This window comes from Mustela putorius, unplaced genomic scaffold (genome assembly GCF_011764305.1).
Source record: "Mustela putorius furo isolate JIRA1106 unplaced genomic scaffold, ASM1176430v1.1 tig00000129_pilon_pilon_pilon, whole genome shotgun sequence".
NCBI lineage: Eukaryota > Metazoa > Chordata > Mammalia > Carnivora > Mustelidae > Mustela > Mustela putorius.
Genome location: NW_025421290.1, coordinates 37,067,991 through 37,093,430, shown reverse-complemented (window position 1 = coordinate 37,093,430; position 25,440 = coordinate 37,067,991). Strand labels below are relative to the sequence as shown.

Below are 25,440 nucleotides of genomic sequence, written 5' to 3'. Positions count from 1 at the left end.
TCTGGGAGAAAGGGCCCGCGCGCAGAGAGGCATGCAAGTGCACCATTCAGTGGTGGATAAGTAGGCTTCCCGGATGGTTGAATGCTGGGTGAGGAGAGAGGAAGCGGTCTTGCTTGTGATGGGATTGAACGTTTCAGGGACTCGGAGTGGAAGCCATCTCCTGACCCAAATCAGCGTGCTGGAACTTCGGCTGGCTTTTATTTACTGAGCACGTACTATGTGCCGGGCTCTGTTCTAAGCTCTCTTTGTGTTCACTTGCTAATCCTCAAGACCACCCTAGGACATGAATACCATGATGATCATCCCCATCTTGCAGATGAAGAAACTGAAGCAGAGAAGGGTTCGATACCCCAGAAGGGACCGAGCTGGAATTCAAACTCAGGCAGTCCAGCTTCAACCACTGAGCTCCATGGCCCAGCATCGTGTCTACTGCGAGGATTACGTGGCATCTGGAAGGTGCCAGATGTGTTCAGTGACAGTAGGTGGGCGGTTCATACCACAGCCATGGCTTACTGGAGGGTGAAAATATAGCCATGTTCAAGAAGAGTTCAGATAAATTCGCAGATGTCCGACCTCCAGTAGCTCATGGAAGGAAGGATGCTTGTGGTGTGTTTGGGAACCTACACTGAACGCGTGATGCTGTCATTCCTCCAGACCCTCCGTTTCATGGTGTTCAGAGCCCAGAGCTGGCCAAGAGGGACCAAGGAAGGACCAACTCTGGGTCCTGCTGAGGGGTCCTCCACTAAGAGGACTGCGGTGAAGGCTGGCCTTTGGCATCGGTCTGTCCAGACGAGCCCCTGCGTCTAAGTTACACAGAGCCGCACTCAGCCGCCGCGGCTGTCCACAGCCGACTGGAGCTCCGTCGGCAGATGGACCTGCCCAGCTGCCCCAGGACGGCGGCTCCACGTCCCCTTGCCTCCCCCCTGCTTTGGCAGGGCATCTCTCTTCTCATTATGACGGATGCAGCCTGGAAAATCATGGATAAAACACTCCGATTGAAAGGCACTAATTACCCATCATTATTTTCCACGCCGTAATTTGTGTGGAACGAGATTTCAATCAGTTGTCTGGGACCAGCCCGGTTTTGACTAATCTTTCTAAGACAAGATGCTTAATTACAGATTTTTGCCATAGCCTCATGCAGCGGGAGACGGGCTCTCGCTGAAGCCGGTTTGCTCTTGGGTCGTTTTGCGGTCCCGGGTCCCAGAGGGAGGAAGGAGGGGTGTTAGCCAAGGATCCCCAAGGAGTTAAAATCCAAATAAGGTCCAGACTGTGGTAGTGTCGTGACAGAGGCGGGTGGCTGCCCGAGTCACCACTCACTGTGGCTCTCAACCCCGAGCAGCCAGCCAGGCTCTCCAGTCAGGAACTACGAGCGAGTCACCGCTCTCAAGGCTTCGGTTCCTCCTCTGCGGGGTCACCGGGGTGGGCAGCAGAGTCTCTGGGGACTCATAGTCCCCTGACTCCAGCCGTGCTAGGGCGTCTGTTCAGGAAAACAGGTCTGTTGTTGGAAGACACACAGATGCCGGATTTCAGTCGCATAGGAGGGATAAAAATACCATTTATTCAAAGAGGTGATTCATACTACGCAGGGGGAAAATAATTTGAATTAAAGAAATATGTGAGTTTAACAAAAAACAAAAAACAAATTAAGGAAAATAATTTGAATTAAAGAAATATGTGAGTTTAACAAAACACTTGTCGGACCGCGTATGTACAGCATGGGATTGATTAGAGTTCTTGTTCTTACACTTCTCACCATTGGTCACCTCACCCCTCCCTCCTTCCCCCTCCTCCCCCCCCTTCCATGTAGTAAGCACCCATGAATCCGAATTCTAGCAGGAAGCTGGGACGGCTATTCAAGACACGGGGTCCTCCCCATCTTATCCCTCCTTAAAGGCTCCCCTGCATTCTTTCTAAAGGAAATTTAGCTGTTCTGCTTTCAGGTTCCTTAAAGGGCTGCTTCATCACAAATAAAGCCTTGCTGGAGGGTCTGAGGGTCTGTTATAATGAATAGCTTGGTGGCCCCCGGTTAACGAATTAATTATGGAAATGTACATAAGAGTCTCTCAAGTGTTCAGAAACCATTTTTCTTCTGTATAGTGGATTCCCGTTTCAGGCTTATTTATCCTCTTCATTTGCCTAACGAACCACTTTCCCTCCTGGTAAATGGTAAGTTCCTTATGGAAATAGCCTCCGGGCTCTGTCTGGGGACTTGGCTGAGGGAAGAGCTTTGCTGGGTTTAACCACAGGTGGCCGGAGGCTGAGTTTTCTGGAAGGGGCTTCCTGGGAGGATCCCAACAGCTGGCAGCGTCCGCTGAGTGACTGAGTGACCACTCGGCACCAGCTTGGGCTACATGTTTTGCCTCCAATCGTTTTTTTTTTTTTTTTTTTTTAAAGATTTTATTTATTTATTTGACAGACAGAGATCACAAGTAGGCAGAGAGGCAGGCAGAGAGAGAGGAGGAAGCAGGCTCCCTGACGAGCAGAGAGCCCAACGCGGGGCTCGATCCCAGGACCCTGGAATCATGACCTGAGCCAAAGGCAGAGGCTTTAACCCACTAAGCCACCCTGGCGCCCCTGCCTCCAATCGTTTATGCTCACTCAGAACAGCCGTAGGAAGGAGGTGCTGTGATGGCGCCCATTTTACAGATGGGCACTCTGAGGCTGAGAGAGAGTGACCTTGAAGTCAGCAGCTAGCACGTGGCAGAACTGGGTCATCTGCTCTCAGAGAGCTGACTGGGGCGGGAGGGAGGCCAGGCCTAATCAGATGCTGGTGAAATTGAGGCCAGAGGTGGCTCTGGCCACGTTCCTGTTACCATGGATTGCAGGGGCAGGGATGCCTCCAGGGCCTCCGACCACTGGCCACTGCTCTTTCAAAGCCTGCTTCGTTGGGGCCTCTGTCCCTTCCCAAAAAGTCAATAGTCATCGACCCAGCTGGGAACTGGGTCCCGCCAGCCACAGATGATGGACTCGATGTGACGCCCTCCTCCCCAGAGTAGAGTGTCAGCCACCTCCCATCATCCCAAGGCTGCACCCGCCCTCCCTCCCTCCTGCCATCTGCTCCCCGCACCACCCCTCCCCTCCATCCTCCTGGCCCTTGTATCCAGGCCCCACCTCTGACATCTTCCCTGATCCCACCTCCAACTCCCCAGCTGTCTCGCTCCTTCCTTGGCTCTAACTCAGCCTACACCCCCAGAAACCACGTGCTCCTGGCCCCTCCCCCCACCATTTCCTCCCACTTCTACCCTTTCTGCTCTGACCCCCTGTGTCCAAGACTTGTACCATTCATTGGCCCAACCCTCTGCTCCCGCACCCCCGGCTCCCCTTCTTCCCTCACACATCTCTGTCAGTGATGCCTGTCTTGGGCGGATTTTCCCCCAGGGAGCATTCAGCCATGTCTGGAGGTTTGGGTTGTCCTTTCTGGGGGCAGGGAGGGGGCTGCTACGGGCCTCTAGAGGGTGGAGGCCAGGGATGCTCAGAAATGTCCCCCGCTCACCTAGGACCGGCCCACGGTGAAGAGCTACCCTGCCCCAGGCGTCAGAAGGGCCGAGGCTGAGGAACCCGGTGCAAGCTGCTGGAGGAAACAGGGCTCCCCTGTGTTGCTGCCCCTGCAGAGTGAACTAAGGGGCCTGGGAAGGCCTGTATGCCCCCATTCCTGCTCTCTCCTCCCAGCACTGCTCCTGTTGCAAGCTTCCTTCCTTTGCCTGGACTTCCTGCCCGCAGCCTTCACTCCCTGTGCCACTGGCTTCCTGCACTGAGTGAAGGGGGCAGGAAGGGGAGGGGGTCTCAGCTCTCCCCTCTGCCACCTACACACCTCCCTTCCTCTCTTATGCTTCGGCTCCTTTCTGTTCCTGTGTTCCGGATTCCCGTCAACCCTCCAGCGCATCATTCCCACGCTTTGCAAACTTGATGCCCTGAAGAGTCACATCCAGGCTGCTAAAGCAAGCCCACGGGAAAATGCAGACTTCTGGACCCCACTCGCAGGCGGCAGGTTCAGGTTGTGATGGAGGTGGGGTCAGGCCAGAGCAGTCACCCGTTCAACAAGCACCCCAGCGAACTCTGGTCAAGAGTAGACTAGAATTTGGGAAAAGCTAACATTTTTTACCTTTTGTATTTTCCGTCTCTCCACCTTGATTTGGTGTTCACCGTTAGCACTGAAGGGAGAGGCACTGTATCATTCATTGTCTACTTTGGGGAGAGAAGGGGGGATCAGTAATTATCCTGGGTCAGTGGGTAGAATCAGGATCTCCCAGGGCAGACTGCAAAGTGTGGGTTCCATAATTTTTATTTTATTTTTAAAAAATTTTTTTAAAAAGATTTTACTTATTTATTTCACAGAGAGAGATCACAACTAGGTAGAGAGGCAGGCAGAGAGAGAAGGAGAAGCAGGCTCCCCGCTGAGCAGAGAGCCTGATGCTGGACTCGATCCCACGACCCTGGGATCATGACCTGAGCTGAAGGCAGAGGCTTAACCCACTGAGCCACCCAGGCACCCCGATTCCGTAATATTTAAATGCCTTAAATTCCTTCCATTCTTTTTCTTTTTCTGTTGTTTTTATTTTTTAATTTTTTTTTTTTTAAGTAACCTCTAACCCTGGCATGGGGCTTGAACTTACAACCCCAAGATCAAGAGCTGCATGCTCCACCAACTGAGCCAGCCAGGCACCCCCAAGTTCCCTCCATTCTTAACACAGCCCTCCTCATCAGAGACCAACAGTTACTGACATGACAACAAAACATGCCTTCTCTGCCTCCCAAATCCCCCAAGTTCAAGTGGATGGTACCGTCTGAAGGTGTACCGGGAGGAACCCCACTCTCACACCTTTCTCTACCCTTTGCAGCCGAACTTCTTCTAAGAACTGTCTCCTCCAGCCACAGTAATGTGGCTTCCATCCCCACCATGCCTTGATACTCCCCTGGTGAAGTCCCCAGCCCCCTGACTGCTCACTGCAGTGGACACTTGCCCCATCTGACTTCCTCTGACCTTGTGACCACCTGTGACCTGCTGCCACTCCCTCCTCGTTGCATTTCCAAGTCATATGCTCGCTTTTTTTTTCTTTTTAAGATTTTATTTATTTATTTGACAGAGAGAGACACACAGAGAGGGGGAACACAAGCAGGGGGAGTAGGAGAGGGAGAAGCAGGCTTTCCGCTGAGCAGAGGGCCAGACCTGTAGCTCCTGAGCTTGAAAAAACAGGCAGAAGAGTCTGGAAGGAACTTTAAACACAGAAAAGCAGCTGTGCCCTCTGGAGGAAGGTCTTCAGTCTACAAATACAAATGAATGAGCCAGTGAATGAATGCAGCAAGACCAGTGAGGCACAGCAGGGGAGCCCCTATGAGCCTGGTAGACCCCCTAGCCCTTTCTGGTGTTCTGCACACACGTTCTGGTGCTCTGCACACACTTTCTGGTGCTCTGTACACACTTTCTGGTGCTCTGCACACTTGTGTTTGTTTAGTGTCGCCCTTCCTGAGAGAGAATGAGCTCCCTGAGATTGTGGGCTGTGCTTGTTATGACGGTTCTCTGGCCAGCACTTGGCACATAGTAGGTGCCTGAAATAGGCATTGAGTCTCCCTAGACAAGACAATCCGGGGTGGGGGGGGGCGTCAAAATAATGGTCACAGGAAAGAGAAGTCTGCAAGAATGAGATCCTCTGCAACCTCCACCCCTCCCCCCCAAAACACAGCTGGGATGCAGGCAATAAATTAATGGCTGGATTTCCGTGCAACTCAGAGGCCTGGATCATGTTTGCTTCCTTCAGCCCTGGAGTCTCTGAAGATGAGATGATACAAGGCCTATGTGAGGAGGCCAAGTGGGGGTGAACGACGTAGGCCTTGTGACGTAGTGTTGTGAGGGAAGAGAAGAGATTACTGTAGTTGCTACAGTCAGTGCTTACATCAGGTGTATCTCTTGGAATCTTGAGTTCTGTCCAGTTTGGGGGGGGGTGGGGATGGAGGGCTGGGGTCTGGGAGCTGTCTCCCCAGTAGGGCTTGTCACAGGGGGGCTGGGGTTTTCCTGTGAGCTGCAGAGCCTAAAGCAATGAGCAGCAGGGAATTACAGATGAAGGGGCCCCTGGGTGGCTCTCCCTGATTGCCCTGTGTACGGGTGCTGCGGGGAGGTCCCCCAGAAGTGCACTTGTGCCTACTCAGGCAGATTTTCTGTCTGGATTATGCCCTGCCAGGCTGATGGCTTTTCCTGTGGACGTACCAGGGACCTGCCGGTAGATGGGGGGGAGGCAGGAGGCCATGTGGAACCCAGGAAGATGACAGGGCACCACCCAGAGCTGTAAAAGGACCCAGAGGAGACCCCTGGCTGGGGCGCCCCCTACTGATGTGAGGGAAACACGGGGCTTGCATGAGAAGCGTCTCAGAGGACTTGGGAACATTTGGTTTTGAACAGAAGACGCCTGAGAGCCTGTATCTTCAAACACTACATTCCAGTAGATAAACTTGAGAGTGGGAGCCTTATACCTATCTCTTATCTTTGCATCTGCAGTTCCCAGGGTCTGATTAGAACCGCCTGTGGGGCAGTAAGTTCCTTGTCTCTGGGCATGTTCAAATGTAGATGAACGGGACCAGCCCTGGGGATGTGGGCTAACCAGGAAATCATTAGTGGCTTAAGGGATGGCGAGGGCCCCTCCCCATCATGAGATTGCATTTGGTGGGGGTAGGGTGGGCTTTTTTTGGGGGGGGTACAGGGGAGGGGTGGGCAAAGCAGCCCTTCCCTGGGTGCTGACCAGTCCTTTCCTCCAGGGACTGCTCAGGAACCAGGGGCTCACTCTGAGTATTATTGGAGGTAGAACTGTGGCCGCTCCCCAGGGGACCCAGCAGGGCTGAGACCCTCCCTCCCAGCCGGAGCCCTCTTTCCGTTCATGGGGCTGTACCGCTGACTTCTCCGGGAACTTTCCTTCCACCTGCTCCGTGGGCAGAAGCCTTGGGCTCCTCCTTACCTCCACATAGCCAGGCCAGGACAGGGACCCACGGACCCCGAGTCAGCCTCCTGACTCCAGATTCTGGCGGGCCGCGGAGGTCTTGAGTATGGGGACGCAGCTGGGTTTCCCTCAACACCCACCTTCATCACCCTGCTGTGAGCTTTTCTTGCCCTTTCAGAGAAAGGCTCCTCCCCTTGTCCCCTGACTCCAACCCCGTGGGAGAGTCACACCTTGCCTGCCTTCTCACCCACCGGGCGTGGGAGGAGGGACTTTTATTTTGGGAAACATTTGACCTTTTGCAGTGATCCTGTCGTGGTGGTAATGCTCCCTTGACTCTGGGGTGAGGCAGGGATGCTGAGAGCTTGAATTGTAGGGTTAAGAAGCCGCTGCGGACTCAGGGAGCTCATGCCGCCTCTTGGAGACCTTGTCTCTGGGACGCTAGCCTGCTGAAGGACTAGGACCAGGGACAGGAGGGAGGGGCCTGGAGCCACCTTCCACACGGGCCCCGGGCCAGGGGCAAACCCCAAGGGGCAGCCTTTGTCACCAGCCCTACCTCTTGCCCTGGCCAAGCACCTTGCTAGGCATCTCTAGTCCCAATCTCAGGGATGGTGGCTGGCACATGGGGAAAGCTCCCAGCTGGGCTTACCAGAAGCCCCTGTGAGGCTGGGTGAGATGGGTCATCAGGTCTGGTGTCTGGTCCCGCAGCCGCACACCCAGACTTTTACCCGTAGCCACCACGGGGTCTTGTCATGCAGGGAGGTGGCCAACTATTTTGTGTGAATTGTGACCACTCTAAGTCCCCCTGAGGCCAGCAGTGTACAGAGAGCCGGGGTGCCTGGTCTGAGGTTGACTGATCCAAGTTTCCTCTGTGGAGTCACAAAGTTCTGGGAGGTAAAGCCAGAGTCTTGCTCTGGGCCGCGCAGTGTCCTGACCAGTTGACCTTCTGGGCCAGCATTTTTATCTCCCCAAGGCCTGAGCACGGAGCCCCTCCCAGCCACCCCGCCCACTCGGTGCCCGGAGCCCCAAGCTAATTCCTGGGGCGGGTGTCACACCCACCGCACCCTCAGCTGAGCTGACTTGCCCGCGCTCTGTGTGTCCCCAGGCTGCTGAACAGAATGTCTGCGGACGACCGGCACCTGGGCTCCAGCTGCGGCTCCTTCATCAAGACGGAGCCATCCAGCCCGTCCTCGGGCATCGACGCCCTCAGCCACCACAGCCCCAGTGGCTCGTCTGACGCCAGCGGCGGATTCGGTCTGGCCCTGGGCGCCCACGCCAATGGTCTGGACTCGCCGCCCATGTTCGCAGGCGCCGGGCTGGGCAGCACCCCGTGTCGCAAGAGCTACGAGGACTGTGCGGGCGGCCTCATGGAGGACTCGGCCATCAAGTGCGAGTACATGCTCAACGCCATCCCCAAGCGCCTGTGCCTCGTGTGCGGGGACATCGCCTCCGGCTACCACTACGGCGTGGCGTCCTGCGAGGCCTGCAAGGCCTTCTTCAAGAGGACCATCCAAGGTGCGTGACGGTGGGGCAGGGCCAGGGCGGGAGGGGCGGGGATGCCCTGTTGGCGGGGGCGACAGAAAACGGGGGGGGGGTGCGGTGGGGGGGGGATGCCCACCAGCTGCCGGGTCTGGCTGGGCACCGGGACAGCAGGGGTTCCATAGGGTCTTCCCCTCGCCTTTCGGTTTCCCCTTTGGGATTCCAGGCAAGACTCTGAACCTCAGGACTGTCGTGCAGACGGCAGACATGCCTCTGTGGCACCCCAGAAAACCCAAAGGAAATCCACACAGTCGCCTCACTGTGTGAGCGTCTCTCAGTGGTAGGGGGAACTGCTGTCAAGGCCGTGTCCCTAAAAAGATGATTTTGGGGGAGAAGATTGTGTTCTTGGTCCTGCCATTCCAGACCCCTAAGAGAAGAGTTCCTCATTTTGTTTTTGATCCTTTCCTTTCTTTCTTTCTTTCTTTTTTGGTTTTGTTTTAGGAGAAAGGGAGAAAGCAGGGGGGAGGGCCGGAGGGAGAGGGAGAAGCTCAAGCAGATTCCCTGCTGAGCACAGAGCTGGACCCGGGGCTCTATCTTGGGAGCCAGAGATCAAGACCTGAGCGGAAATTGAGAGCCCTTGCCTTAACCGACTGAGCCTCCCAGGCACCCCTGTTTTGATCTTTTTTAATTGCACAAGTGAAACACGATTTTCTTAATTGGGAGAGTCAGGCCACCAGAGCAAGGGAAACCCACTCACCCTGTCTGGTCCCAGCGTGGCCTGTCTTCAAGGGCTTTTCACGTGCATGGGTGTTAATCAGCTGATTCGTGTTCTGATGGCCAGGAGGGCAGCTGTCTCTCTTAGAGGGTCCATGAGTGATTTATTCCTATGAACGTGTGCCGGATCCCTGGTGGGTGCTTTCTGTAAAGTCATCCCAAGGGTAACGGGGGCTACTCATGGGTCCACCTTCACAGAGCTATTGCCAAGTTCATGGCACAGGGGCTAGCCCAGAGCAACAGCCTGTGCGAGGTAGGCAGACTCTTAAAGCAGCCAGTCATGGGTAGAGCACTCATACCTTTTCATTCCGTTAACTTTCCCTTGAGCACCTATTAAGCACCAGCCGTTGTGCTGTGGGTAGAGTAGACAAAAGCCCTCCTTGTGCATGTAACTGAGGTGAGCTGATGCCATTTCACTGGGATGGGATTCGTAACCGACTGGACAAAACCCGGGGGGCACCCATCCTGCCCTCCTGGTCCCGCCTGGCTGTCCTGAGGAGCGTGTCCTCCCTCCCCCACGTCCCCATTTCACTGTTGAAAGAGTCAGGTTGAGCTTTTCTGGGATGACTTGGCCGTTGATTCATTCAACTATTTGTTGAAATTTCTTGTGATGATGTATTTATTAAATCAGTGGAGGCCCTTCGGGATGGGTCACATTTCCAGTTCTACCTATTAGTGGAGATGGGGTGTAGACTCTCCGCCTGGGTCCCTGGGTCAGACCGCTCTGTCCGTTACACGCCGAATGCCCCTGGGCCTGCTGCCTCAGTTTCTCCATGGGTTCCTGTCCTCCTCAGTAAGGTGAGATACAGTCTTTCCTTCCTCCCATAGAGAGGTTAAAAGAAGAGTAAGTGAATCAGTATGTACAAAGCACTTTGACTCTTGCTCGGCCATCAACGCTTCCAAGTACTATTTTCACTTTCGTGATACCACTTAGGACATACTCCTAAGACAACAGACACACAATTTATCTTACTGAGCTAGCTTTTGTCATGACATCTATTTAAGTAAAACGGTGTAATTATTTTGACTTAGGATTTAAATTATTTTAGCTATAGGTAATAGTTTTTCAATGAACCCTCAAAAAAAAAAATGGTGAAAGTTCAATCATTGCAAAAGAGTAAAGCAATAAAAAGTATGTTTTCCTAAAGCCCCAGACTCTGGTTCCTTGTACGTTCCCCAGAAGGAGCTGTGACCCATAGTGCTTTCAGCAAATATTTACTGAGTGTGTTACGTCAGGTGCTGTACTCGCCTCCAGGGCTGTGAATGAACGCATCCCCCGTCCCTGCCAGCTTCAGACCCTTGAGTCTGGGAGGAGGCCCTGGAAACTCTATTGGAAAAGCACTGTGTGGTCATCCTGAGTCTCCTGCCTCTGTCAGGGTTGAAAACTTCCGGTCTGAGAGCCAGTCAGTATCACTGGATATTTGACAAACAGATGTTTACATGTTCTTCCCCCGTCAGGAGGTGGTCTGGGTAAGATGGCCATTAGTTTGGATTCTTTGAGGTCAGTTGAAAAATAGCTTTTTTTTAGGAGACCATCCATTTTCTTCACTTCGTATTGCTCTTAAATGAGCAGGAGGGGTTCTGGATCACATTTTCTGAACGTAGAGGCTGGTGTAGCCTCAGCAGAGGCCTGGGTGCTGAGAATGTCAAGAGCCCACATAGGAAAGATTTGTAAATAGTCTTAATTATTTGTTCCACGAAGAGGATAATGATCTTTTGCCCAGAAGTCAGAGGACAAACGGCAGCATTTAGTACCGTCAGGGATGAACTGCTCTTGCCTCTTTGCTTTGTCCCAAGTCCTTGTTGGTTTCTGAAGCAGGAAGAGGTTTCTGTCTAGAACAGGGAAGAAGTATCCTGTAAAGCTGATTGCCTCTTCGGGTGATTTTTATTAATTCTTTGGTTTTAGTCTTAACATCGATTTTGACTTTGTTGTTTTGGGACGTGATGGCTGTCGAAAATCTGGGAACATGGGGAGGGGAATGGGACCTATTGAATGACCTCAGAGACAAGTGGGAATTGTGTGCGTGCTCTGAGTGAGGTATGGGCTGGAAGCAGGAGAAAAAGACATGGCACTTGGCCTCCAGACGCTGCAATCTGATGTTTAGACCACATGAGTCTGTAGGCCTGGCCTTGGGCTCCAAGCCAGTTTATGGAGCTCCAAGCCCATTTAAGGAGGATATTCAGGCCATTAAAAAAAAAAAAAAAGTCTGATCATTTGGACTGAGGGTCTTCCATCACAGAATGATCCATTCATGAATTTATGTGGATGCTTGGAAGCCCTCAGGCTAATGCTAGCTCATTTTCCACCTCCCTCCTTAGAACACTCCAGTCTCTCAGTGCTTATCCCAATATGGTTAGAAGTTTATAGAAACAAGGATGTCATGGTAGACTTAAGGAAAAAATTCTCAGGTGCCTATTTATTTCTTTTCTTTCCTTCCTGCCCTTGGTTCTTTTTTCTTTTTTTATTTAGATTTTATTTTTAAGTAATTAATCTTTACACCCAAAGTGGGGTTTGAACCTACATCCCCAAGGTCACTGGTCGCAAGCTCCACTCTCGGAGCCCGCCAGGCCGTTCTGTAAGTACTTACCGAGCGCTCAGGTGTTGTGCTGGGTGCCAGCGCTCAGGCAGGAGTGGGCAGGGCCTGGAGAGGTGGGCTCAGCACAGCCTCCAGGCTGAAGCCTGCTTTTGTCAGGTTGGATTAGGACGAAGCCCCCCACCTGTTCATTTACATAGAGTCTGGGGGCTTTGGTGGGGCAACCTCTGGATTGAGTAGTTTCCATGGAGACCTTCTGGCTCCAAAACCTAGAACATTTTACTGTCTGGCCCTTTATGGAAACAGTTTGCACTCCCCTGTGTGACAGCACTGAACAGGGTGGGCACAGCTCTCTGCCCTCAGGGGGCTTGGAGTCAACGGAGTAGTGCCTGGTCTGCCCCATTCTCTGCCCCGTTCTCTGCCAAAAGAGCATTTGTTATCAGTGCTGGGATGTGATGATGACACCCTGAACAGATGAACTTAGCCACAAAAGAAGGCACCTTCCTGAAGGGACACAGAGGCTCCCCCGCAAAGAAGATAATCGTCAGCCTGATTGAATTTACTAGCATATCTAAAGAAAAAAAAAATGTGCTCATCAAAGAGGATTGATCCGCCCCAGAGGCACAGAAAAAAAAGAAGGCAGACTTTGGCCAAGGCACCACTGCACTCCTAGGAGTCAGCCTGGGGATGGACTGATGTCATGATTAACATCTTTCTGATTCGGATCTAGTTCCCCTGTAGGTCTTCTGCTTGAAGTGAACTTGGCTGGTTAAGCACACCAGTTCCTCCCTGTACTTGAATGTGCATGCCTGGGCTTATACATCAGGTTTTGGAATTTGGGCAATGGGCCTGTGCCCCTGAGAGATGGCCCCTCTCTGGACGATGATACTGACCTCACAGTAAGGAAAACCTCTGTGACGAGTGCCAAGGTAATGAGGTGGCCTTTGGGGGAGGCTCCTGGGGGACTTTTCCAAGCTGGATGCCCAAACCTTGAGAAATTAGAAGATGCCACCAACCTGCCCACTCTCCCTGCAACTGTGGTGCCTTCTATCAACTGATCGCCTGGTTATGGATGCTGCTGGCGAAGGCAGAGGTCTCCCATCCGGGGCTCTCACCTCCTCCCCACTTGCTAGGGACCCTCCTACCCCCTATCTCCTCTCTTTTATCTTCGCACTTTCTAGCCTCTTCCTGCCATCTGCATTTAAATACCTCTAGTATCTCCTGTCTAAAATGAAGAAAACAAAACAGCATCCCCATCCCCTGATGCTTCAGCCTCCAGCCCTCATCTTCCTCATCTCTGGGCACATCCTGCCCCATGTTCCTGTTGCCTCTGGAGTTAGATGAGTCCCACTTCCAAAGCTCATGCATCAGCCTCCCTGTCATGCTCCAGTGCCTTTGGCACCTAGAGAAATCTCCACTTGGGTGTCCCAGAAGCCCCCCAGATGCAGCGAGTCCTAAACAGAAGCTGTGTTTAGAAGCTCAGGTGTTCTTGTGCTCCAGCCGCTGCCCTCTCCCCAGCATGCAGGCCAGAAGTGGGTTTTAGCTTTTTTAAAAATTTTTTTAAAGATTTTATTTGTTCGTTTGACTGAGGGAAAGATCACAAGTAGGCAGAGAGTCAGGCAGAGAGGGAGGGGAAAACAGCTCCTTGCTGAGCAGAGAGCCCGATGCGGGGCTCGATCCCAGGACCCTGGGATCATGACCAGAGCTGAAGGCAGAGGCTTAACCTGCCCCGTGGGTCTTACCCTTAACTCTGCTTCCTGCCCCCCATCCCAAACTAACGCCCCAGCCGCCGCCGCCGGTGGAGTCTCCTTCCTTCGTGTCCCCTGCCTGGATGCTTCTCTCCATTTGCCCCGGTCCATTCCAGGCAGCCACTGACCACTGACCACGGTAATTTCTAGTCTGGTTCCCCAGCTGCCAGGCTCAGCCCTTCCCAGTCTGCTTTTTTTTTAGTGCTGCTAGGGAGACGCTTCTGAACACACATCTGAACATGGCACTCGGCTGTCTTGCTTGTGGGTGGATGGCAGCTCCAGAACGTGGCTGAGGATGTCCTCTGGGATTGCCCCACGCTGACCCGGTCACCTCAGCCCCCGGCCACTTTCCCTTGCAGGCTGTGGGCCAGCCTGACTGCTCTATTTTCCAGTTCCCAGAACTGGTTGCACGCCATCGGTTTCTACATGTCACACGTATTTGTCCCTTTATTCTGCCTCCCCCAACCCCTAGCCTCTACTTTCGTCCCTTAGGTGTCCAGTTAATTGGCATTTCCTTCGAGAAGTCTGCTCCCCCTTCCTCTGCTTATTTGGCATAGGACGCACCCCTCCCGGGCAGGAATAGAGTTGTATTTACTTTGATTTTTGCTGAACCCCGCCCCCTCCAGCAGTGCCTGGTGCCTAGAAAGTTCTCCATGCATAGAAGGTAATCCTGCAGTGATTCCCCACTCTTTCCCAGGGAGGAGGAACCAGAGAAATCTGGCCAATTTGAATGCACAAACTTAGAGGGATCTGGATAAACTAGGCCAAGGTCTACTTAAAACAATGTGTTAATTTTAGTTCTACTCGTATATTGAGAATCACATTTTGTAAAACACTTTTTTTTTCTGAAAACTTTTCCTTCTCACATTTCGTGAAGCAGGGTTTATCAAACACTTTTTTTAAAGATTTTATTTATTTATTTAACAGACGGAGATCATAATTAGGCAGAGAGACAGGCAGAGAGAGAGAGGAGGAAGCAGGCTCCCTGCCGAGCAGAGAGCCCGATGCGGGGCTCCATCCCAGGACTCTGGGATCATGACCTGAGCCAAAGGCAGAGGCCAAACTTCTCACACGGACCTTTGACTAAAGTGCCTTTGCCTTTTCTAGGGAGTTCTTGGGTCATTTAACCCAGTTTTTTAGAGCACACTGTCTTTCCTTCCGTCTTGCTTACTTGAAATTTTATGAGCAGAGAGGGGCTTCTGTCCCTGAAAATTTGACTTTGAGCTGTACGTCCGGTTCCCAGACCATTAGGACAGTTGCTTTTTTGTGTGTCGATTTACAGTCCTGATTTCCACGATGTTTTCGCTTTTGGCACTCAGCATTTGCAACCGTGAGGTTCTGTTCCTAGGAAGAACCACATTTGGGTGACACTTATTTATTCCCTTGTTACTGATTCAGTGGGCTGGATGACTGGCACTGGTTGAGGTCTCCTGGGGCCGTAGGGCTGTCCTGATGATGGGTCAGTCTAAAGCGATGGTCACGGACCCTCTGTTAGATGTCACAAAGGCTCGGATCATAAAGAATTTCTTTTCTAAAAGACAGTGTTTGTTGTGGGGGACATGCCTGCCTTGCATGTGAGCTCATGAAGCAGTTACTCAGTTCTGTGTTGACTGTTGATGGAGTCCCAGCCACTGTGCTAGGAGCTGGGGGTGGAGCCTGGGGGGTTGCCAGCTGGGGGGTGGGGGAAGGGCAGTCAACATGATAGCTCATAAAGATTCGTCATGACACCCTCGAGACAAGTGCTGGGCACGAGCAGGACCAGTGATGAGACCAGAGCGAGTGGGCAGAAAGGGTCTGATTTAGACGGGGTTTGGAAGGGCCCTGCTGAGGAGATGACTGTTAAGGTAAAGCAATGCACATGGAAGAGTCCTGGGGCCAGCCCTGGAGGCAGAGGAAACAGCAACTCGTCTCAGGACCAGAAAGAGGGCCAGGCTGTCTGGTGGGAGGGAGGCCTAGGGAAGACCTGGAGGGTGGGGGGCATGGGGTGTGCTGCGCTTGGACTTTCTCCTAAGCCAAGTGGAAGCCATTGATGAATACATTGCTGTGGGAAGGTGAAGCCACCCTGGACCCTTTCCTATATCCCCAGGGCATGTGGCCAACTTAGCAGGTCACCTGAGGCCCTTGGAGCAGCTCCTGGGTCTGTGACTTAAGATGAGGAAAGCAAGAAAGAAGCTCTGGCAGCCTCTGCTTCTGTTCACTGGGGGCCCAGATGCAGGCTTAGAAGGAAACTCCCCCAGGAAGGGGGCAGGGAGATGATTGATGGGTTATCCTGGCTTGGACCACCTCCAGGCCTTTTGTCCTGGAGAATGAAACTGGGGATCCCAGGGGACACGAGCTAAGGGGGCTGCAGAGACAGAGGTAGCAGTGAGTGGGAGTCAGGAGCGGGTTGCTGTCCCCAGCCCTGCCCCTGACCAGCCAGCTGACCTTGGGCGGGGATTGGGTCCTCTGGTCTCTTGTTTCCTCATCTGTACAGAAAGAGTCTGGAACCGGGGCACCTGGGTGGCTCAGTGGGTTAAAGCCTCTGCCTTCAGCTGAGGTCATGATCCCAGGGTCCAGGGATGGAGCCCTGCATCCATAGGGCTCTCTGCTCAGCGGGGAGCCTGCTTCCCTTCCTCTCTGCCTGCCTCTCTGCCTACTTGTGATCTCTGTCTGTCAAATTTAAAAAAAAAATCTCTTAAAGAGTCCAGAACCCTGCGGATGCTGTGTGGTGTGCAGGGCACTGGGGCACTGAGAGGAAAAACAAATCACGGTTCCTCTTTGCAGAGAGACACGGCCAGGGTGCAAGTCAGGTGAGACAGCCCAGTCAGGGCAGGGATGGCATCTGGAAGGCTGTGCAAGCCGGGGTGACCCGTGAACACGCCTGGCAGAAAGACATGGAAGTGGGGCCCATGGAGGGCTCAGGGAGGTGGGGCTCTGTGACAGAGGACAGACGGGGAAGGCAGCACTAGGCTGGATATCCCAGGGCTCCCTGGGCTTTGTGAAGGAGGAGTATAGTGTTCAGGGGTGGTTTCACCTGGCTTAGAACCCCGATTTGATAATTCCTTCCTTGGTCAACTTGGTCAAGTTACTTGGTTTCTCTGGGCCTTAATTTCCCTGTCAAGGAAATGGGATTAGGGGGCTGATCAATGGTTTGTGCCACTGGAATGTCCTTGCAGAAATCAAACGAGACCTGCGTGTCAAGTCTTCTGCTCGGTGCCTGGGGTATGAGAGCCCTTAAGTCCATTTTGTCTGTGCTGCTCCTGTTCAGCTACCGGAAGCCACTGAAGGGATTTTAGAGCAGGGGATTAATCCCATCTCCTTTTGGTGGAGGGAATTCTGGCAAGATGATTGGGGAAAAAGATGGGCGAGTAGGAGAGCCTATAGCCTAGGGGCAGGCGGTCGGGGTCAGGAGGTGATTTTCATAGTTCGTTTAACCGATCCACGTAATCACGCTGCTGGGGGCATCCAAGCCAGCAGGGGCAGGAGGGGTAAGAGGAGAGCTTAGGTGGGAGAAACTTTTGGAAGTGGATTCACTATAAAGAGAAGACTGGCTGGATTGAGACTGCCCCATTGGGTTTTAATTTTAGGCTGCTCTTGGGGGCAGGGAAACCTAAAAAGAATTTTCCTGGTGGAAGAAGGGCCAGCTGGGAGGTCAGGGTCATGGACAAAGTTTGGGACATGTTGAGTTGACCAGTTCACAAGTCTTAACCCTGGAAGAGTTGGAAATTGGGGCCTAGAGCTCAAGAGTGGAACTTGTGTAAGGTTTAGACTAATGAGATCTTCTAGGCAGAGGTTCTCAAAGTGTGGTCCCGAGACTAGAAGCACCTGGGAACTTGTTGGAAATGCAAATTTCTAGCCCCACCCAGGCCTCTAATCTGAGACTGGGGTAGGGCCCAACCTTCTTCTGTAATATGCCCTCCAGGAGAGCTTCTAAAGAAAGCTCTTCTGAAGTGGGGGGGGTGGTAGCACGAAGGAGCTGGTGAGAGGAAGGGGAGACAGCCTTGGAAGGAGACTGGGAAGCCCCGTCTTGCCCAGTTGTATCAGTTTCCTGCTGTAACTTTTCTGAACCGGGCTGTGCGCTGGTCACTCCAGTTACCCTTGCCCCGCATGCGTATCAGAACTTGCGGAAAGAGGCCAGCGACCAGGGAGGAATCCCCGTGCCCAAGACAGTGGACATTCTTTCAACTCCCTTATTAGCCAAGAGGACGACTCTGTGGGAGAACACCAAAACAATGACTTTGATCAAAAATGACTCAGGAGAGTCCCACTCGGAGAAGTGTTAGTGACACCTTTAATTTGTTTTTCCTTTATTTTCTCTTCCATGTCTGCACAGGAATACTGTATGATCCAACCTCTATCTCAGTAAAGCTCAAAGAGATCTCACAAGAACAAAATGAAAATGCTAGTGGCAAGGGAGCATAGTCAGTCTGATGGGAAGATTTCCCTTTTTTCTTGATGCTGCGTAAAATAATGGTGCCGTCTTAACCATCAGAAGCACCGTAGAGTCAGTGCGGTGAGAAGAGAAGGGATAGGAGACCTTGCGTGAGTCTCTGAAGGGGGAGGGGAGGGAAGATAAAATCAAACAGAGGGATTTAAGAACGAGGTGTTCTCTGCTTCGGAAAATATTGGGGACGGGATACCTGCAGCATTTGCTGAATTCTAAGGTTTTCTAGGTGGAGGTTCTTGGCTTTCAATTTGTTTGCTTTTTTCCCCCCTTAAGATACTTTTTTTTTTTTTTTTAAATTTTAAATAGAGCAGGGGAGGAGCAGAGGGAGAAGGATACTCTCTGCTGAGCAGGGGACCCCCCCACACACACAACGGGAGGGCTTGATCCCAGGACCCTGGGACTGTGACCTTAACTGAAGGCAGATGTTTAGCAGACTGACCGGTAGGAGAGGGCTTGGAGGTTCCGTGGGGGTTTTGCCGAGCGTACAGACTGGGCCCCCAGGTTGGGGAGATTAGGATGGACAGGTCAGAGGCAGTTCGATGATAAAGAGTTGGCTAGGCTTTGCCTTGGAGGTTAGATTTCATTCTTTGCATAATAAGGAGTGGAGCGGTTGGGCAATTTCTTGAGCTTAATTCTTAAGTTAATTTGTAACTTCTTCCCAAATAATATATGTGTATAGTTTTTTAAAGTACCATAGAAGTGTCAGTCCCCTCATAGTCCCTGGCCCTTCACATTGTCTTTCCTCCCCTCGGGGGATCTGGAGTTAGCCCTCCAAGAAGAACTTCCTCCTGGCATTTATTGTTGCAGTTACTAATAGGATTTTACAGCTACGTTTACTGAGTTGGGAGCTTTGGCATTATTTCTTGACTCCCTATTATGGACACTAAGAATTAGTTCCAGTTACACAGCCCATCCCCCCCCCCCCCACACACACGCGCGCGCGCGCACGCACGTTTCCCATTTTTCCATTGTTGGAATATGGTGGCATCACGGCTCTCGGTTCAGTTGCTGACTGCTCGTTCCTTCTCCACTTGTCCTTGACTCTTCTCCTGGGTTGCATCCCCTGTTTTCTGGATCCAAAGGCACAGGGCAGGTAAAATTGTCGAGGTCTTGAAGTGTGGAAGTGTCTTTACTCATTCCTTCAGCCCACCCATGAGATGTGTATCTTGGCTTGGTAGAAAATTCTGGCTGGAAGTGACCCATCCCCCGCCCCATGACACCATTGCTGGTCTTCTTGGTTTCCGGGGCTGCCCTCAAGAAGCTTGAGTCGTCCTTTAGAGACTGGATATTGAGACCTCACTGTTGCACACACGGTTCTGGGTGCTGGGGAAGCCTCCGTGAACAAAGCAGAGAAGAAACAAGACGTAAATGTGCAGTCGGGCAATGAGCGCTGAGAAGAGAAAGTGGCAGTGCCCGCAGGGGCGGTCGGTGTGGCTTGGGCCTTTTTTCCCTTGTGGGTTCAGATACGGTGACTGATCTTACTCTCCATCTCCTGTTTTTGACTTGTTTTTTTACTCTCCCTGAAAAATTTTTCTTTCTTTGTTTTCTCGGATTGAAATGTTACGATTAAAGACTGTGTAGTGGGTTGCAGTTCTTTTTATTAATTATTTACTTATTTATCTCTTTCATATTTTTGTTTTGCGGTAAAGAGGCACATGCAGTTTTAAGAAATAGTCTGGAAGGGGCGCCTGGGTGGCTCATTGGGTTTAAAGTCTCTGCCTTCGGCTCAGGTCATGATCTCAGCGTCCTGGGATTGAGTCCTGCATCGGTCTCTCTGCTCATCGGGGAGTCTGCTTCCTCCTCTCTCTCTACTTGTGATCTCTGTCAAATAAATAAATAAAATATTAAAAAAAAAAAGAAGTCGGGGTGGGGGGGATAGTCCAGAGAGATCCTGTAGACCTTTCACCCACTTCCCCCTAAAGATAACATCTTACTCAGATTTTACCACTTGTACACACTTTGTGTGTTCTTTGCAATTCTATGCAATTTTATCTCCACGGACTCCTCGGACCATCACCACCATCAGATAGAGAAAATCAGATAGGGAAGGGCTATAACCACCTGCCTCTTTCTCCCCTCCCTGACCCGGGGCAGCTACTAATTTGTTCTCCACCTCTCCAGTTCTGTCCTGATCTTTTTTCATTCATTCTTCTGGACTTTTTACTTTATTTCTGGAAACTCCTACCTACTCTTTAAGTCTTGGAAATTTCCACCACCCTCCCCTCCCTCTCTCCTTTGATTCCTGCCTTTGTGATGACTTCCTCTTCAGGCTTTTCTCTCTTGAAAAGTTCTGATGATTAGATTCTGAGCTTCTAGGATCAGCCAGGTGTCTAATTCTAACATCTTTTCTAGCCTGTTCCGATGGTTTGGGTTTTTTGTTCTGTTCTAGAGTAGTTCCTCAGCTCTTCTGAATTTTTCGTGGCATTCATATTTTTAATTTCTGTGAACTCCATTTTATACTTTTTTTTAATCCTTTATTGCATGCTGTTTTTATTTCGCGAATACAGTGTTGTTGTTGGTGTTTTTCTTCTCAAGTTGATAGTACGCTGATGATTGCTTTGTGAGCCTGTTTCTACTGACTACTTTGCCCTGGTTTCTTCCCACGTATTTTTCCCTCATTTATTTGTTTTGGTTAGTCTTTCATATTTGAAGTCTTTTTTATGAATGTATTGGTAATCCTTGGCTGTCTGTCTATCTGTCTTAAATGCAAAGAGGGATACAAAGAAGAGAAGGAGCTTTCCCTTCGCTTATCTTTATCTGCCGGTCTTCTCTCTGATGCTGTGCAATCTCCCAGGGGAAGAGCCCTATAAATTCCTACCTTTGGGTGAGCGATCGAAATGTATAGACTGCTAGAATTCTGGGAGTAGGCCTGCGGGTGGACTGGGTGGTCTCACTCTCTAGTCATCCTGTTTTCAGCCCCTTTTGCCCATGGTGGGAGTGTGAGTTCTTAAATCTAGAACTTGACTTGCTTATATTCCCCAGGGATTAAGCTGGCTTCTCACCACTTCTCACCACTCCTTGGTGGCCACAACCCTACCAAGTACTTGGTAGCTAAGTACTCCCTAAATACAGATTAGCAAATTCCCCTGTTTCTGGCCTTTACACTCCATTAAATCTACTGTATCTTGAGTCATCACTGCCCGAGGCTTCTGAGTTTCTGCAGTACAAATGCTTCGTCAGTTAGAGCTCCTTCTTTGGCTGCTTTGGTTTTTTGGGGCTGGTTGGTTGGTTTTTGTTTTGTTTTTGAAAGAGTACCTGGGGGGTTGAGAGGGAGAGACATAGAATCTCAAGCAGGCTCACCACAGAGCCTGCCTTGGGTTGCAACCCCATGACCCCAAGATCACGACCCAAGCCAAAGTCAAGAGTTGGACACAACCAACTCCACGGGGTGCCCCTAGCTACTTTGGTTTGCGCTTTGTCCGTTCTTCTGCGACCATTCTCACCCCCATGCTGCCATTCAGCATGCCAGGATGGGGGAGTTCTGCACAGGAAAGTTGTTAACTTTGCTCCAGGGGTGGTGTCGGGAGTAAACGGGAATGGGACCTGGAGACAAAGGCGAGTGCATAGACGTGAGGTAAGAGGTGATGAGTGTGGGTACTTGGCTGTGGGCAGAGGGGAAGGAGGGATGTGACTTGAATTGAATAGGATGAGAAGGACCTTAGGTCTGAAGGAGGGGGAAGAACCCAGGCTGCCTCAGTTTTTGACGTAGACAGTGGGGCAGCTTAGTGATCCTTTTGCTATGTGATCAGGGCCACAGTGAGAGGAGCAGACCAGGCGCGGATGGGTTCCGTTGAGGAAGTGTGAGGAACCTGAGGGACTTCTGAGTGGAAATAGCCAAGAGGTAGGTGGAGGCACTGGCAGGGTCTCTTGCTGCTGATCCTTACCCAGTATGTCAGCGGGAGCCAGTGGCGGGAATGAGATCATCCAGCCAGCAGGGAAGGAGGGGGGGAAGGGTATGGAGTTGAGGACAGTGGGCCACACAGAGAAGAAAAAGAGAGTCTGGGTCCCCCAGAAGAGAGAGAAATAGGGGGGTTTAACCAGGTGACTGCCATCCCAGCCCTTCCAAGCAGTGACCTAAAATGGGGGTCGTTCAGGCTCTGATGTTAGCCAGAAGCCTCTGAGACCAGAGTCCCCCAGGAGCCCTGTCTGAGCTCTGCAGCACCACTTTGGAGTCCTGGGAAAGGACTGCCCGCTGCCTGCAGCTGCTCAGGGACAGCTGATGGGGATGCCCTCGGGGTTTCCTTCTGAGGCAGAGGATCAAAGAGACCTGATGGTGAGGATTTCCCCTCTGCCTTGAGGTCAGAGGTGCTGCGGAAGTGCAGGCCAGGTTCCAGGCATTCCTGCCTCCCCTCCACAGCACAGGTGCAGGCACTCCAACTCTGAGGTCATTATGGGTCTTGAGGTTCTTGAATGTCAGAGCGGGTGGCTAGCCTCATGTCTGGCACCTAGGAAAGACGTAGCCCTGGAGTCTTCTGCTGAATTCTTTCTGGCAGCCCTGCTTGCATTGAAAGCAAGCACAGTTGCCTTGGTTCCTTGTTTGCCTACACGTTTCCCTCACTAAGCCCTTTACGTGCGTTCTGTCCCTGTATCACACAGCCTTTAGAAGGGGGGAATGTGCTGTGCCCATTTTACAGATGAGGAAAGGGGCCCAGAGAAGTTCGGTGACTTGCCTGATGTAGTGTCTGCCTGTGTCTCTGCTGGGCACACTCACGTGTTAGAACTCCGGATTTATGCCAGCCACTGACTGTGTCCTTGTCCTCTGAGAGCCCACCTCCAAGACTGCTCCACTTCAGCTGCTGCTGATGGTGTGTGTTTGGGTGTGTGTGTCCACGTACGTACCACAGAGGCCCCTCCCTGCTCCCCACGCTCTCCTACACGGCCCTCCAGAGACCACAGGAATTCTGATGAATTAATCTCATCACTTTATCAAGGAGGCACTTACAGAAATTACAAGGCAAGGCCACCAGCCTGGCTTTGCTGGCAGCCAGCCGCTGGGGCCATAAAGCAAATTGAAAGGAACAAAAATAAATAAATAAAATTAGAACACTCTATCTCTCTCTCTCTCTCTCTCTCTCACACACACACACACACACACACAGGGTCGAGACCGTTGCTCAGGTTCTTGTTGTGAACGCTCAGTCCTCTTGTCCTGGGGGAGCACCGGTGCCAAATCAACAGACTTTGATCGACCCCCTGCTGGAGCAACAGTCCTGCCCAACCTGGGACCCGTCCTCCTTCAAGGGCTGACAGGCTGGCTGTGCCACCGAGACCAGGGGAGGTGAAGGGCTAGAGCACACAGGCAGACTCCCAGGGCTGCGGGAGTTACCTGGCCAGGTGAATGCAGGGCTGCGACGGGCCCCGAGAGCTCCCCGCACAGTGGTCCGGAGCGAGACTCGAGCCAGATCATCTGGGTTCAAATCCTCGCTCTGCCTCATGCTGGACTCTGCTCACCTCTCTCAGCTATGAGATGGAGGGAAAAAGGCATTCACCTCCAGAGTTGTCGGGAAAAGGAAAGAGGCCATGCAGGAAAAGCAGAGCCGTGGCTGCTCCTTGAGGAGCCCTTGTCCACGTGGGTGGAGGCACCTGGAGTGCTACAGGCGAGAGGAGGAGAAGCAGCAGCTACTTAAGTGGGTCCTGGAGGTGGAGGCCACCAGGTGGAGGCGGCAAAGGGAGCTCACTGGGATTGTTCCGGGCTGCTGGAGCAAAGGCCTGGAAGCCTCGGTTCTCACTGAGTTCCAGGAACTGGTCAGTCGAGGCGTGGGGTGAGAAGGCGGCCAAGGGCCAATTCTACAGAGCCTTCCTTCCAAGCCAAGACAGACTTGGATGAATTAGTTTATATCTGTTTCCTCCTGTTTATCTTTTCATCTCTGTGCTTATGGGAGTACTGAACCTCATTGCGAAGAAGTCACAAGAGCCAGTGTGAACTACAACAGGGACAGCATTGGATAAGAGAGGGGAGGGGCGAGCAGCATCTTTATCCCTCCCCCTCCTGGCCGCTCCCACCCTCCAGCACGGAGCGTGACTCCTAGTCTCCCCTCCCCCACCGGAAGAGGGAGGGAGGAAGATGATAAGGTGAGGCCTAGAATTCACAGGGGATGGGGAGAGACCCAGAGATAGAGATCTAAGGTGCCCCAGGCCAACGGGCAGCTTCCTCACCAATACGAAAGGCGGCTAAGGTTACTGGCTGAGCACTAACCTTGCACTTGGGGTTCAACAATTTTACTACTTCAGAGCACTTTGTTGGGGGGTAGACGTGGGTTCCTACCGGCTCTCTTCCATCTGCCACATGGGGAAGCTGAGGCACAGGAACACTAGAAGGCAGCTTTCGCTACTGGGTTGGCCGCAGGGAGGGACCTGTCTGGTCTCCCCAAGCTTCCCGTGGGGTGCAAGGGTGGCGCAGGCACTCTGTGGCCTTGAGTAACTCATTTCGGCTCCCTCAGTCTCAGGTTTGTGAAATGAGGTGTGGGTGGGCTCACCCCTGAGCAGGGGCATGGTAAAAGTGACTGTTTGAACTGCTAATGCGGGTGGGGGGGGGGTGGGGGCCAGAGGGGGAAGGCGAATTCAGAGGCCAGGCGGGCCTGGAACTGCCCTTTCAAACCCTGTCTCAGGCTGGGAGTGACCTTTCTGAGGCTGCTCCGTGCAGGACAGTGTCCTTGCTGTGTGAGATGGGCCAGACAGCGCCTCAGCTTCAAAGGAGTGGCCCATGGCCTCAGGATTGGGGATCGGGCAGACAGCCTTCTGGGCATCTGAATGGGGTGGGGACAGGAGGTTTGCGCTAGTTCCGTGTATGTTCTTTGAAAACCACAGGCTTCGGAGGTTGGGACAGGGTTGGGACAGTGGCCAGGAAGACCATACAAAACCAAAACACTGGGGTCGCTCGCTGTCTTGGATTTTACCTCCCACTTGCCTTTCTCTCCAACTACTCTGCGCCCCCTCTCCCTCCTGTTGCTTTTCTTTTGCATTGATAGCGGCACAATGCATATTTGTTAAGTCACTGTAGACAGGTAAGAGGACGAAGGACAGAGGCTCTGTCCTGTGTTAACGGCAGTCGCAGCCTCTCCTGTATGATGGGGCGGGATCAGGACCTGCTTGGGGGGATTGCTCCAAGGACTCCGTAGGTGACTCATCCAACCAGCTTTTCTTGCGTGGCTTCTGCACGGCAGGGGCTGACCTCAGGGCGGCTGGAGTCTGAGTGGTAAACAGTGGGAGCATGGGTCAGGTTCCTGGTAGCTGTCACTATAATTCATTAAAGGGACGAGATAGAAAATGATCACGAGCGCACCTCTGTAGTAATGAACTGTGGTTATACAATCATCAGTTCCATGTTGAATCGTGCTTTACACCATTTTCTTTCTTTCTTTTTTTTTTTTTTTAAGTAAGCTCTACGTCCTGCATGGGGCCTGAACTCACCACCCTGAGACCAAGAGTCCCATGTGCCACCAGCTGAGCCAACCAGGCAGTGTTTTACAGTTGGGAAAGCAATCTCATAACCATGATCTTGCTAATCTTTCCTTTTGGAGCTAGCCCATGGCTTTGCAGAGGAGGAAACAGAT

At 52.1% G+C, this 25,440-nt stretch overlaps 1 protein-coding gene across 2 annotated transcripts in view; it reads left to right on the top strand.

The window, feature by feature from the left end:
• The window catches only part of ESRRB (estrogen related receptor beta), a 166,221-nt gene that overhangs the window by 102,884 nt on the left and 37,897 nt on the right, over nucleotides 1-25,440 (top strand). The window contains exon 2 of one of the 2 annotated variants that reach the window (XM_004739195.3): nucleotides 8,032-8,441. In XM_004739195.3, coding sequence (XP_004739252.1) covers nucleotides 8,032-8,441 — 410 coding nt within the window. Of the gene's footprint in view, nucleotides 1-8,031; nucleotides 8,442-24,936; nucleotides 25,002-25,440 lie in introns of those variants that run through there. The other variant, XM_004739196.3, reaches the window with a different exon arrangement.